The sequence below is a fragment of the Carassius gibelio genome, chromosome B20, assembly GCF_023724105.1.
Source record: "Carassius gibelio isolate Cgi1373 ecotype wild population from Czech Republic chromosome B20, carGib1.2-hapl.c, whole genome shotgun sequence".
NCBI lineage: Eukaryota > Metazoa > Chordata > Actinopteri > Cypriniformes > Cyprinidae > Carassius > Carassius gibelio.
Genome location: NC_068415.1, coordinates 1,914,454 through 1,926,811, shown reverse-complemented (window position 1 = coordinate 1,926,811; position 12,358 = coordinate 1,914,454). Strand labels below are relative to the sequence as shown.

At 35.7% G+C, this 12,358-nt stretch overlaps 1 protein-coding gene across 2 annotated transcripts; it reads right to left on the bottom strand.

Moving 5' to 3' along the window:
- Positions 1 to 5,426: 5,426 nt before the first annotated feature.
- On the bottom strand, positions 5,427 to 7,977 carry hlx1 (H2.0-like homeo box 1 (Drosophila)). 2 transcript variants are annotated; one of them, XM_052586514.1, is made up of 4 exons: positions 7,457 to 7,977; positions 6,894 to 7,046; positions 6,502 to 6,686; positions 5,427 to 5,949 (listed from the first exon to the last, which is right to left on the bottom strand). In XM_052586514.1, the coding sequence occupies exons 1-4, from the start codon at positions 7,854 to 7,856 to the stop codon at positions 5,644 to 5,646; spliced, it is 1,044 nt and encodes a 347-aa protein (XP_052442474.1). In that variant the 5' UTR covers positions 7,857 to 7,977; the 3' UTR covers positions 5,427 to 5,643. The 2 variants fall into 2 exon arrangements, with proteins under 2 accessions (XP_052442474.1, XP_052442475.1); XM_052586515.1 differs by lacking the exon at positions 6,894 to 7,046 and having other exon boundaries at positions 7,457 to 7,976.
- Positions 7,978 to 12,358: the final 4,381 nt, after the last annotated feature.

Here is a 12,358-nt window from a genome sequence, read left to right as displayed (position 1 = left end):
ACACTTCAATGCAGGAAACGTGTAAAAGCTACGATTTTTAAGACGAATGAGAAGATTAAGGTGTGATGACGTGGCAGTTCGTCGGAAATCAAGGCACTGTTTAATTTATTAACACTGTAAAGAATTACATGTGTGTTTTATATTTTTATCCATCAGGCTTTAATGGCTCATAAAGACGGATATAATGAGAATATGGAGAGAAAAAAGCTCATTCAAAAGCCTAAATTTGGTGCAGATGCTGATATTTATATGACAAAAAAAATATTAAATTCTGATGCTTTTATAACATTATAGCGGATCCTGGTCTAAATATGAGTCTGTGCTCTATATCTCCAGTAATGTGTGTCATTGAGATGAGATGTAAATGATCCAAACATATAACACAGTGATAGGGAGCTGAAGAATAAAGTCTAATTTCATTTAGACGTTTGTATGTGTATTTTAGCAGATTTTCTGGATTAAACGCCAGATTCACTCTGAAATTAATTTAATTTATGCATTTAGCAGACGCTTTTATTCGAAGCGACTTACAGTGCATTCAGGCTATCAGTTTTTACCGATCATGTGTTCCCGGGGAATCGAACCCACAACATTGCGCTTGATAACACAATGCTCTACCACTTGAGCTACAGAAACACTGAAAGTGACTGAAATGTCACGTTACGCAGGTAAAAAGGGCTACAGATTTCCCTTTCGTTAAATGACAGCTGAGTAATTATAACCGAGAGTGAAACGTGACTTCACTAGAAAAGCAGAGTCTTCGCCCGACAGTTTTTCTTAAAGCGAAGTGTTTTCTTTCTCCATCTGCACTTCGAACACTTCTAAATCGGTCATTAAAGCCTTAATCTCAAAAGTGTCCTCTGCCCTTATTTGTGGTTTTAAACACATTACGAACAATATTCTTGTGCTCTGTATTTATTTAACATTTTATGTGTTTTAAATAAAGTGAAGTTAGGCATCTTAAACGCTCGTAATTCTAGTCCTAATGTTATTAACGCAGCACACCCTTCACAGGCCGAGCGAAGGCGTTGATGAATGCATACAGCAGTGTTATTCCACACAAATGGACTGCGATGGTTATTGAATCATTGCGACATGATGTTAAATAACAGGCAGTAGTGTTATATTTTCTGTACAGAGGTGTGTCGTCTGTAGAGCAGACCGCTGCTTTAACTCATAAATCAGACACAGAGCGCAGGACAGACGTCTAATGTTTCACTGGCACCAACTAAACCAAATAAAACACATTTAGTGTGGAGAATGTTCTTAGAAGAAAACACTTACGTAATGATGCTGAATATATATACAGTATATATAGTTATAATTTATTATAAAAGCATTTATATATTTATTTAGATTTTATACATAATGTACTTCAACATTTAACTATATGTATATATATATATATATATATATATATATATATATATATATATATATATATATATATATATACATATATATATATATATACAATTTGTACATTTAATGTGTAAAAATATAAAATATAATTATTATAGGTAATATTATTTTATTGTCATTTAATTTATTATAAATTTATATATATGTATGTATATATTATAAATTATATAAATATATGTTTTAGGTTTTGTGTGTTCATTTTACATAATTTTGTGTATACATATATATTTAATAACAAATAATATTTTAATTATTATATTGAAAATAGAAAATATGATTATTTTATGTCTGAAATGTTTATATTAATTAATATTTGTAACGATCAGTTATTATTACATATGATTTTATTTGTATAAACATTTATATATTAAATGAACATACTTTTTGTGTGTGTATGTGAAATTAATATATAAAAAATTTCAAATAAAATTATATGTAAAATGTTTATATTAATTATTACTGGTAATTAATTATTATTTCTAAATGTCTTCTTATTAACATTTAATATATTTCACATAATTCTGAATTTATGCATGTATAAAATAAAAATAATATATATTTTAATATATTAGAATTACAGAATTTGAAATATAATATTGCAATTATTTATTATTGATAAATTATTAATTATATTTTTTTTATTTAAAAAAAACATTTGATATCTTACACATTTTATACATATATATATATATATATATATATATATATATATATACACATACATATACATAGATAAATATATATTAAAGCTTACACATAAAATATGTATATTTTAATTTTTTATTTAACTACTACTTTTTGGGAAGGTAATGCTTCCTGATTCACTGTTAAAAAATGCAACACTTTTCAAACTTGACTGACTTGCATTACAGGCCCGAGTTAGACTCAGTTTATCAGTGAATCGCTCTGCTCCCAATCACTCACATTAATCCAAACGCAAATAAGCCAAAACACACAGAGCCCTAATTTATTTGGAGCAGCTCCTTACTCAAAACGTCTCGTCCTGCGAGCTGCTCCGTGTCGAGGTCAGAGGGACGTTCGACTCGCTCTTTAAATAGTGAAGAAACGCTGGACTTTAAATCCTGGGCCAGATGGGATTTCTCCCAGTGATCATAAAAGCTCTGAAGACAGTTCACAAATCAAACGCTGCAGTATTATGTTAAGCTTTCGCACTGTTATTGTTATTGCATGTTTGCGCATACAAACGTTATTCACAAGGAGAATCTGAGATTGACACTGCGGCTCAGACGGCCGATTTATGCACACATTATGAGGTCGGCGCGCAGAGGAACGTTTTCCATGGAAAGTGATTGAGCTGTAACTGTAAATGCAGCGTCTGGATGTGTGACGGGTGTAGAGGACTGCATTAGGTTTAGGTGTAGACGAGGGCGTGAAGCGGGCCGTCTGTAGGTAGTGCGGGCGAGCGGGAATGTCCTGAAGTGGAATTCAATATGTGGGCTTAAGTGGAAAACCCGGAGATCTCCAGAGGTCATCCCTCTTTCCGGAATGAAGGAAAGGAGAAGGAAAGTAGAGCTTGTGGTGCTTCAGGTGGTCTTTGCTGAAATCATTCATGTTCAGAGCTCTGCTTTACTGTGTGTGTGTGTGTGTGTGTGTGTGTGTGTGTGTGTGTGTGTGTGTGTGATAGTCAAAGATGAACAAAATGACTTTATTATGGGGATATGAACTTAGATTTCATATTATATATGGTCTTTTTATATCGGTTTCTTAGACCTCTTTTTTTTTTCCTGGAGCCTTCCTTATAGGAGTTTTTCAGTTGTTCATGTTAGGAGTTTGTCACAGATTTTTATATACATTTTTATATATATATATATATATATATATATATATATATATATATATATATATATATATATATATATATATATATATATATATGTGTGTATAAAAATGTGTTAATATATATATATATATATATATATATATATATATATATATATATATATATATATATATATATATATATACAGTCTGCTGTATTAAAATTAATGCACTTTGTAAACACTGCCTTTTAAAATTTTTAGGTTGGTGATATTTTCTTTTTTTTTTTGACAGCATCTCTTATCAAGGCAGAAATATACTACACACTAAAATTTTGAAATATTATTACAATTTAAAATATCTGTTGTCTATTGTAACATAGTGTAAAATATAATTTATTTCAGTGATGCTCTGCTGTATTTTCAGCATCATTCCTCCAGTCTTCAGTGTCACATGATCTTCAGAAATCATGAAAATATGCAGATTTGCGGCTCAAAAAAAAGAAATTCCTGATTATTAACAATGCTGCTGCACAATATTTTTGTGGAAACTGTGATGCATTTTATTTTTCAGAATACACAGATGAATAAAAAGTTGAAAATTTGAATGCAACTTTTGATCCATTGAATGCACGAGGCACATTTTCACACTCGCCATTCAGAGCTATACAGTGGAGACACATTCTCTGTGATTTCGCCGTCTTCCTGAGACAGACAAACTGTTGGGATGTTCCAGATTTATGAATGTCTTTTAAATCCTAATTACTCTCACAGACACTAATGCCCTTAACAGGCCTAGACTCGAACGCTTCTTTGTGGCGCTCTGACGCAACGCTGTTATGAATCTGCTCTTTATGAATGTTCATCTGGATCGTCTCGCAGTAGCCGCTCTTATCACTTTATGAACTGAACTCATTAAACTACATAAACTGCCTGTTATCAGCCTCGTGTAAACGGCCTGTCTCTTTATCAACGGTTTAATAAACCAGAGAAAAGCTCTTTTTTGCAATACTTGAATGTGCAATAACTCATCTGAAGATGTTAAATATACACTAATAGTAATGTCATGAGGCTGTAATATCTCTGGATGGATTATTGTCTAAATCCTCGAATAGTTTCGCCGTGACATTATACACTCCAGCTCATTACATGGCATGTGAAGTGTAGCTTAGACAGATAGAGTCCATAAATGGAGTAGTTTTTGATGCGCATTACATTCATAAAACATACTCATCGGCTCTGTTGCTGATATCTAGAGCCAGCAAATGTACACAAGCTGTAAATCCAAGCTCTTCGCTCTCTGTTTATTGTTGGACGCCAGATTTGACCCAGCTCACATTTTTCAGGGTGGAAAAGCCTTGGCAGAATACATTAACCTGACTCTAAAAGGTCTGACAGGCCAAAAGACGTCTGTTTCAGCATCCATCACGGCCTTATGATGGGAATGTCCACAAACAGAGAGAAACCATCAAATGAGATGTGTCCATACTTTACCGAAACCCGTAGTTTATTGACGATAACTTATTAAAAGTGTTATTTCTCCAGTATGAAAGCCACCTTCCATCTGGATTATAAGATATTGAATTGTTTGAAGCTGAATCTAAAAACAATTATGAAACACAAAACTAAAAAAGTAAGCTCAACCAAAAAAAAAATGTATAATTTAAGTCAAAAATAAATGCATTTAATTATTGCATTAAAACAGTAAAGTCTTGCTTCATTTTTCGGCTTAATGCATGACATTGTGTTTTTATTGTGTACTGTTGATAATTAGCTTGCATGGTGAATAATAATAACAATTGCAATAGTTTTTAAATAAAGTTTCATCATGCAAAACCTATGCTAGAGAGAAAAAAACAACGTGCCTCCGTCAATTTGTTTTCTTCCTAATAATATTAATGCATTATTTTCTTCAGACTTTCACAATTAAACACGAATGGTTTGATGTGTAATCTGTTCATGCAAAATGAACTACCGATTTATGCAACCGAGAAATACAGGCAACTATTAGAGAGAATTGTGTTGCAAGAGTTCAATGCGACAAAAAGTTTTTAATATTTTATATGCGGTATGTAAATAATAATCATTATTATGAGCGCATTTAATTTTTATCCAGGAAAAAAAAATGGAGAAATTAATTTGCATTAGTTTGGGAAAAGTCTGTTTAATCGTTAAATGTATTATTTAAATGTTGTGCATTGATTTCCATAAATACACCAGGTGGGATATTAGTAACAAACGTTTATTTACATTTTCAGTGCAAATACTTACAGACAAAATATAATACAGTCAAGTTTATCAACGTCTTAATTCATGAACATTCAATTCCCAAATCGTTATGAAGGTCGAGTGGTTGATTTAAGGCAGTCCTCTCTCTCAAGGGTCACAATGAAACGATGGCTCTAGTGTGTCCCGTGACGCGTTACCGGCGTGTTCCGGTTCCTCACTGCGGTGTTTGTTGCGCGGTTGCGCTCGGTTCTGTCGGTGAGTTTGTGCTGGATGTGTCGAGAGCTCCGGGAATAATCACACTGGCTTTGTTGAGGTCAGAAATGTCCACATCGCTTTTGTCCTCCGCTCCGTCCTCGAATTCGGACTCGCTCGGTTCGCTTTCACACTCGGAGTCCTCGCGCTCTTTGGGTTCGGTTTCGGTCGCGGATTTATCCGGCTGCTCTTTCTCTTTGTCCTTCTGCGCCTGCGCTTCTTTGGAATGCCTCCACTTCATCCGTCGGTTCTGGAACCAAACTTTGACCTAAAACAAGAAAATCAAGAGCAGTTTATATATATGTGTGTTATTCGAATTTAATTGTGCATTTGTATTATTATTTATTGCATTGCACTATTTGATGCATGCATTGTTTAAATGTGGTGAATTTATATATTATAATACAGAAATGCATGCACAAACTTTTTCCCCCATTAATAGAAATGTCTAATTGAAAATAAGGGTCTACTTTAAAAAAAAAAAAAAAAAGATTTCCACACTTTACTGGAAAGTTTTGAAACTCCTTATCGCTTTTGGTGTCTTGTCGTGTCATTTCCTATATCTAATAAGACAGAAACTCTTGCCCAATGCACTAAATTAGGATGTTTTGAAACGAAACAACTGCACCCCTCCTGCATTTGCAATAATTCGTTATAATTGACTTTCATTTCTCTAGAAACGCGGGTGTCGCAATGCACCAGCTGCTTATACGCTCCAGATGGCTCTCTGCAGGCCAAAGCTAATTTTTTTCATTTAAAACATTTTTTATTTTATTTTTTAAATCATGAATTGGTTTTGCATTGATAATCAGTCGCTCACCTGTGCGTCGGTGAGGCCCAGCATCGCGGCCAGCTGTTTTCTGTCCGGTTTCGTGACGTACTTCTGGATTTCAAAGCGTTTCTCGAGGCCTTTCCGCTGGAGGTTGGAGAACACGGCTCTGGACCACGACCTTTTCCTCTTGTAAGTCTGTGGCATTGTGTCTTTGGAAAGCACAGCATACGGCCCTGTTTGAATCAAACAACACACGCCATTAGAACACAACAAAACCGCAATGCATGTCGGCCAAAGTGCATGTTATTTAATTGCATGAGCAAAAGAGGCTCATCCCCGCACACACGTGCAAAATAATGCAGTGCATAATAATAATAATAAACGTGTCATCCGTGCAGGTTCTCCTGCTCTTTAGGGCTCGACTGGGGTGTCTACACTACCTGGGAAGGTGTCTTGAAACTGATGTTGCCCTGATTGTCTGGCGGCATTGCTTATTGAACCCATCATGGAGGAGGTTTCGCTCATGGTCGGGTCTATGGACGCGAAGTACGGGACTGCTGACTGTCGATTCGGACTAACAATCGATGTGAGATCTGTTACAGAACGACAAACACCAATTAGTTCCAATTAAACTCGTATTGCCTTTTAATAACAGTGGCGATACTTCATCCACATATGCACGACTTAAAAAAAAAATAGTGCGCTGTTTATCATGGAAAAACATGGATAATTATTAAATAATAGTAGTATGCATCTGTTTGTCAACACACTTGTGAATTGCATAGGCTAAACAAACACATGCATATTTATGTATGCATATCTTTAGCTTTATAGATGCTGATTGGTGTGTTATGTTTATGCTCATCTTTGACTAATAAGCGCATGGGGTTGGATGCGTCCAAACAAGCATTAGCTACTATTCTGAGTTCATCTAATCGTTTTCCTTTTTGTAAATGCGATGTGATGTTTACTAGGAAAAGCTTATGCACGAAATACATCTTACCTCTCAACGATAGCGATTCTTTTCCCTTCGGCTCGAAGTCTGTGGATAATATCCGATCGATCCCGAACTTGAGGTCTTTGCTGGAGAGCGGAGGCGCGGATTGCGCGTGCATCGCGGCTCTGGATGTCAAGTGTATTCCGTGCCTGTGATACGCGGACGCGCTTGGAGTGACCGGGGACGGGCGTAACGGGGATCCCGAGGAATAACCCTGCGCTCGGGCTCCGATGTGAGCCATGAGCGAAGACGAACCGGGGATGTTCTCCGCATCTCCAACGTGCAGAATATCAGCGATGCAGAACGAGGGTTTCTTCATGCTGTCCACCCCAAAACCGCTCGAGCAGTACGCGGTCCAAAGGCTAAAGTTCGATGCGTAAAACGGATTGAGTCCCGCCGTGTACATCCCGACAGGAGAAGCCAAAACTGCTTGACAGAGAATACACACAACTACATGTAATGAGTACGAGCTGTCCTCTCGCGTTCCTCCTCAAGTATGAAACTCCAGACAAGAGTCCAAAAAGCTCTAAGAAGGACTTCCGTTATTGATTGGCTCGTTGTGAGCCAATGGAAGAGGACAGAGCGGTCCAACACGCCCCAAACACGACGAGCACTTCCATTACGACTCTTAAAGATCACCACGTTTATTAAATGGCGATGGGTCAGATGATACAATATTTAAACACGTCCAGTGTTTACGTCTTCATTTTAAATGAACCAAACTGTAATTTTAATTTCATGTAAAAAAAAAAAAAAAAAGAAACTGTAATTTTAATTTCATGTAAAAAAAAAAAAAAAAAAGTAGTGAAGGCCATTTATTTAGCAATTTGACGAATTGTTAAATATAAACGAATGCATGGCTAGGCCTACACACACACACACACACACTTGGATGCATTCATCCAGAATGGCTGACCAACATTTATAAAAAAAAATAAAAATAAAAAAAATGATGCATAGGATAAATGGAAAGTAATTAGCCTATTTAAGATGATAATTTTCGAAGATGATGTAATGTAAATGATGCATTCGTAAAATAACGAGGTTCTGCATGCATTCTAATCTTGTTTCTAATTACTCCAGAATTATGCAAACAACAAACTCTGTGAGATGTGTGCTAGGCTTTATTCAGACTCTGTGTGTTCTCTGGAGTCTCTCGATGCAGCTCATCCTGTTGTTGATGAGCTCTGATTCAGGCTAAATGAGCGGATATTCCTGCCTGATTTAGGCCAGAAATAGAAGATGCTTTAGTATTTTAGGATACAGCAGAGGACCCCTATTTCCTCCGACTCGGAGAGGTGGAACTTTATAATGACTGTTAGCACTTCCTTCTTTCAATATTTTTGCAACTTTATCTCAACTCGCAAGTCGCGCGCTGACGCAAATCCGTCTTTATGCTTATAATAAACAGAGGAAATCTATTCTCCGCTGAAACGAAAACACAATTAACTTCAGAGGCGATGCTTCATCCATATGCACGACTTTACATCACTGGGCCAAAAATAGTGCGCTGTTTATCACGAAGAAAACAAGAAAAACAGATCGGTTATACAATTAAATAATAGTGTTACGTTTTTTGTCAACACATTTTTCAAATGCATAGGCTATAAACAAACACAAGCATTTTTATAATATGCATATACGTGGGAAAGCATTTCTAGAATGCATTACAGATGCTGATCGGTATGTTATGTTTATGATTATTAATGAGAGCAGATGATTTTTCCCCATGGTGTTTTTTAGAATATCTCTCTTCCTCCGATGGCGTTCATTAGTCGTGATTCATTACCGGAAAGGTCAATGACCCTGACTGCCTCCTATCACGGTGTTTTCGAATGACTCCAATCCGGTTTAAATTTAGAGATGAAATGTAGCGCTTCGCTCTCGATCAAGCAGTCAAAACAATCCAGGGAAGAGGAAGCGGAAGACGCGCTGCATGCGGGTGAACGCGCACGTTATTTCATTTTAGTTCAGGGCCGGTGAAATCTTCGTGAGCGAGATCATAAAACAGGTCATAAAACTGACCGACCGCTGGCATCTCGCTAGTCATTCAACTATTAATATAGATGTATAAGATAGATAACAATAGAGCTTAAAACATTCCATGCATCTCTCTCACAACACGCGTTTCGTCTGTTTCAAATAACATCGATTTTATTTTCTGTTATATTTAAAATTGCATTGGCTGTAATTGTTTAAAAAATAAAATGTTATCAGACACGGCTTAGTAAAATCATATTTTAAATTTTCCAATTAAACCAGTGTTCTGCTTACTATAGACTTAAAGCTTTCTTAACATTATAAGATTAATCGGAATTAAATTTCTCGATTTCTCTCTCTCATAATTAATATATAACACGTGCACGCTTTGTGTTCCAATATAACCCATTTCATATTTATATTATGAAAAAATAGACATAATCATTTCAGAATAAGATTGTACAAGATAATTTAGACAATTTAAGTCATTTACCCCAAACAGTGATTTGCTTCCTTTAAAATGTGTTTAGTCGTTTGATAAAATTTAAGTTACAGTGATAATACTAAATACAACCTATTAATATTATATATTAGTAGTTCTTGATTGAGCACGATATTACAGTAGGCTATATATATATATATATAATATTATGGAATATAGTGCTCAGGTCAAAATATCCAGGATGAAAGTTTCGCTTTACAATGGAATTGTCTGCGGAAGAAAACAGGTTCAACCCAGAGTTTCCGGATATCTTTATTGTCCATATCCTTATCTGCATTCCTATCTTTATCTACGCCTGTATTGTGATAAATATATTCGTGTTGAAAGCACAAATTTATTAAAGCAGCGCAGAACCCGTTCACAGAAGAAGTGCGCATTTCTCACTGCTGGAACTCCGTGTGTTTTTATGAATGAAGTCTTCAAACAACATCATATGTGCACGTCTGCTGTGGTCAAATAAAACATTAGACTAGCCGTAATGACTTAGTGCGTTGAACTGCTCTCTCTTCCTATTTGCAGTGATAACATCATCATCTGTTCCTCTGGGAGGGACTTTATTTCTGGACCCCCAGCAGGAGCATCTGTCTGTCAGCAGTGACGGGCCCGTCATGATGGAAACATTAGAAAATTAAAATATCATAATCGTTAAATGCCGATCATGGGAAAGTTTGGAGAACTTGTGGAATTGGGTTTGTTTTTTCCCAAATTCCCTCTGGTTGATGAAATCGCTGTCTGGAGAGTTGAATGGCGATCTGCGGTTCATCTCGGGGCTCTGACAGCCTCGGGAAACATTTGTCACGGATTATTAATTGCTTTTTTAAACGCACCCTTGACAGAATGAAAATCCGTCAGTGACTATAATCATATTAGTGACGCAGCGCAGGAAAATATAGACGCTTTTGATTAACTTAGCAGCACAAACTCAGTTCTGTTCATCGAATTATATTTAATAGTTCGATAAATAAAGGAAGATATGTCGTTCTATATTGCGAATAAAAAAGAATTGTAAATGCATTGAGTGTCATCGTTCCACTGACATGTAAAGGAAGCAGTGATCTACACAGAAGCTGCTGAACAGGTGTTTCACGTCATAGCTGCGAGTCGATATGTGTATTATAACACTGCTGGAATGCTGCATGGACCAATCAAAACGTTCGGTATTTAATTTCATAAAACATAAACAGTACAACCAAGAACCACCTACTCGAGCAGTGTAGGAATTAGGATTATTTGATGATTATCAGAGATCAGAAATCTGTTGAGTTTCATCTTGCGAATCACGTTTCCATTTGGCACCATTAATAGCCAATGAACTATTTTTTTTTAAATAGGACCTCATTAAAATTTGTAATCTCTTAAATTTTTTTATTTTTTTTAACAAATGTAAATGTACAATGTTGTTTATTTTAATTGTAGAATTTATTTCTTATAAATTAGTTTCTTTATATATATATATATATATATATATATATATATATATATATATATATATATATATGTATTCCCACATATGCCTGTTTGTCATTAACAAAAATAAAAAATGTGGAGAAAAAAAGAGAAATAACTCCCATTTAGTGAGGAAGTTCTTCTGGACAAAAACAACAATACACACACATTTTAAGATCTACAATTAGCTCACACTATCCCCTGTATTAAAATCACCCTACAAGTGTTTATCCGCCATTAGTTGTTTGTTACCGCTGTTTTATTTCCTTACCATTTATTTCACCTGCACAAAAAACAGTCTGTTCTGCTGCTTGATATTTAAATGCAAACTTGTATTGCTTATCATATTATTGTAAAGTATTGTAGTCATAAATACACTGGTTTATGGCGTAAATAGTTAATTGCACTTCAAGTTATTTACCGATATCGGCTAATGACATTCAATGAAAACATTGCTTCCGTCATGCAAGTGAACATACTTGATGTTTTTTTTTTAGTGACTCATAGTAAGTAATACAGTAAGTATATCCACTAGGCCTTTATAAATAACACAACTGAATTACAGCAAATGAGATGACTCAGATTTTACTATGAAAAAAAAAAGCATAGATGAAACGCATTAGTGATCTCTAATAATAATGTCGCAAGGCCCGATATCGGTGCAGTCTCAATGCTTGTGTTTAGGTTAAAGTCTCTGGCCTTTCGTGCGTAAAGGAATCCAGACGTGCCACTTACTCTTCTCGTTCAATATACACGGGGTTAAATCAAAAGCTCCGTGTTGAATAACAGCGAGACTAATGGAAACGCGGAGAGGTCATAACAAACCATTAGGGTTCTGTCTGAGATCCAGCTGAAGCGCACGACACTCGGCGACAGAAGATTCACCCAGAGCTCCTGCTGCCCGATAAGAGCCCTTAATGGTCCGCAGTGATCGATTGTGCACTTGTTTACTCAAAGGCATCGCTCTTGAAGGAAGCCAG

Excerpts from the sequence above, each read along its gene's own strand:
- hlx1 (XM_052586514.1), bottom strand. The coding sequence starts at position 7,856 with ATGTACACGGCGGGACTCAATCCGTTTTACGCATCGAACTTTAGCCTT. Across the intron at positions 7,047-7,456 it reads AGAATCGCTATCGTTGAGAG|ATCTCACATCGATTGTTAGT; the intron begins GTAAGATGTATT and ends GTTCTGTAACAG. Across the intron at positions 6,687-6,893 it reads GTTTCAAGACACCTTCCCAG|GGCCGTATGCTGTGCTTTCC; the intron begins GTAGTGTAGACA and ends TGATTCAAACAG.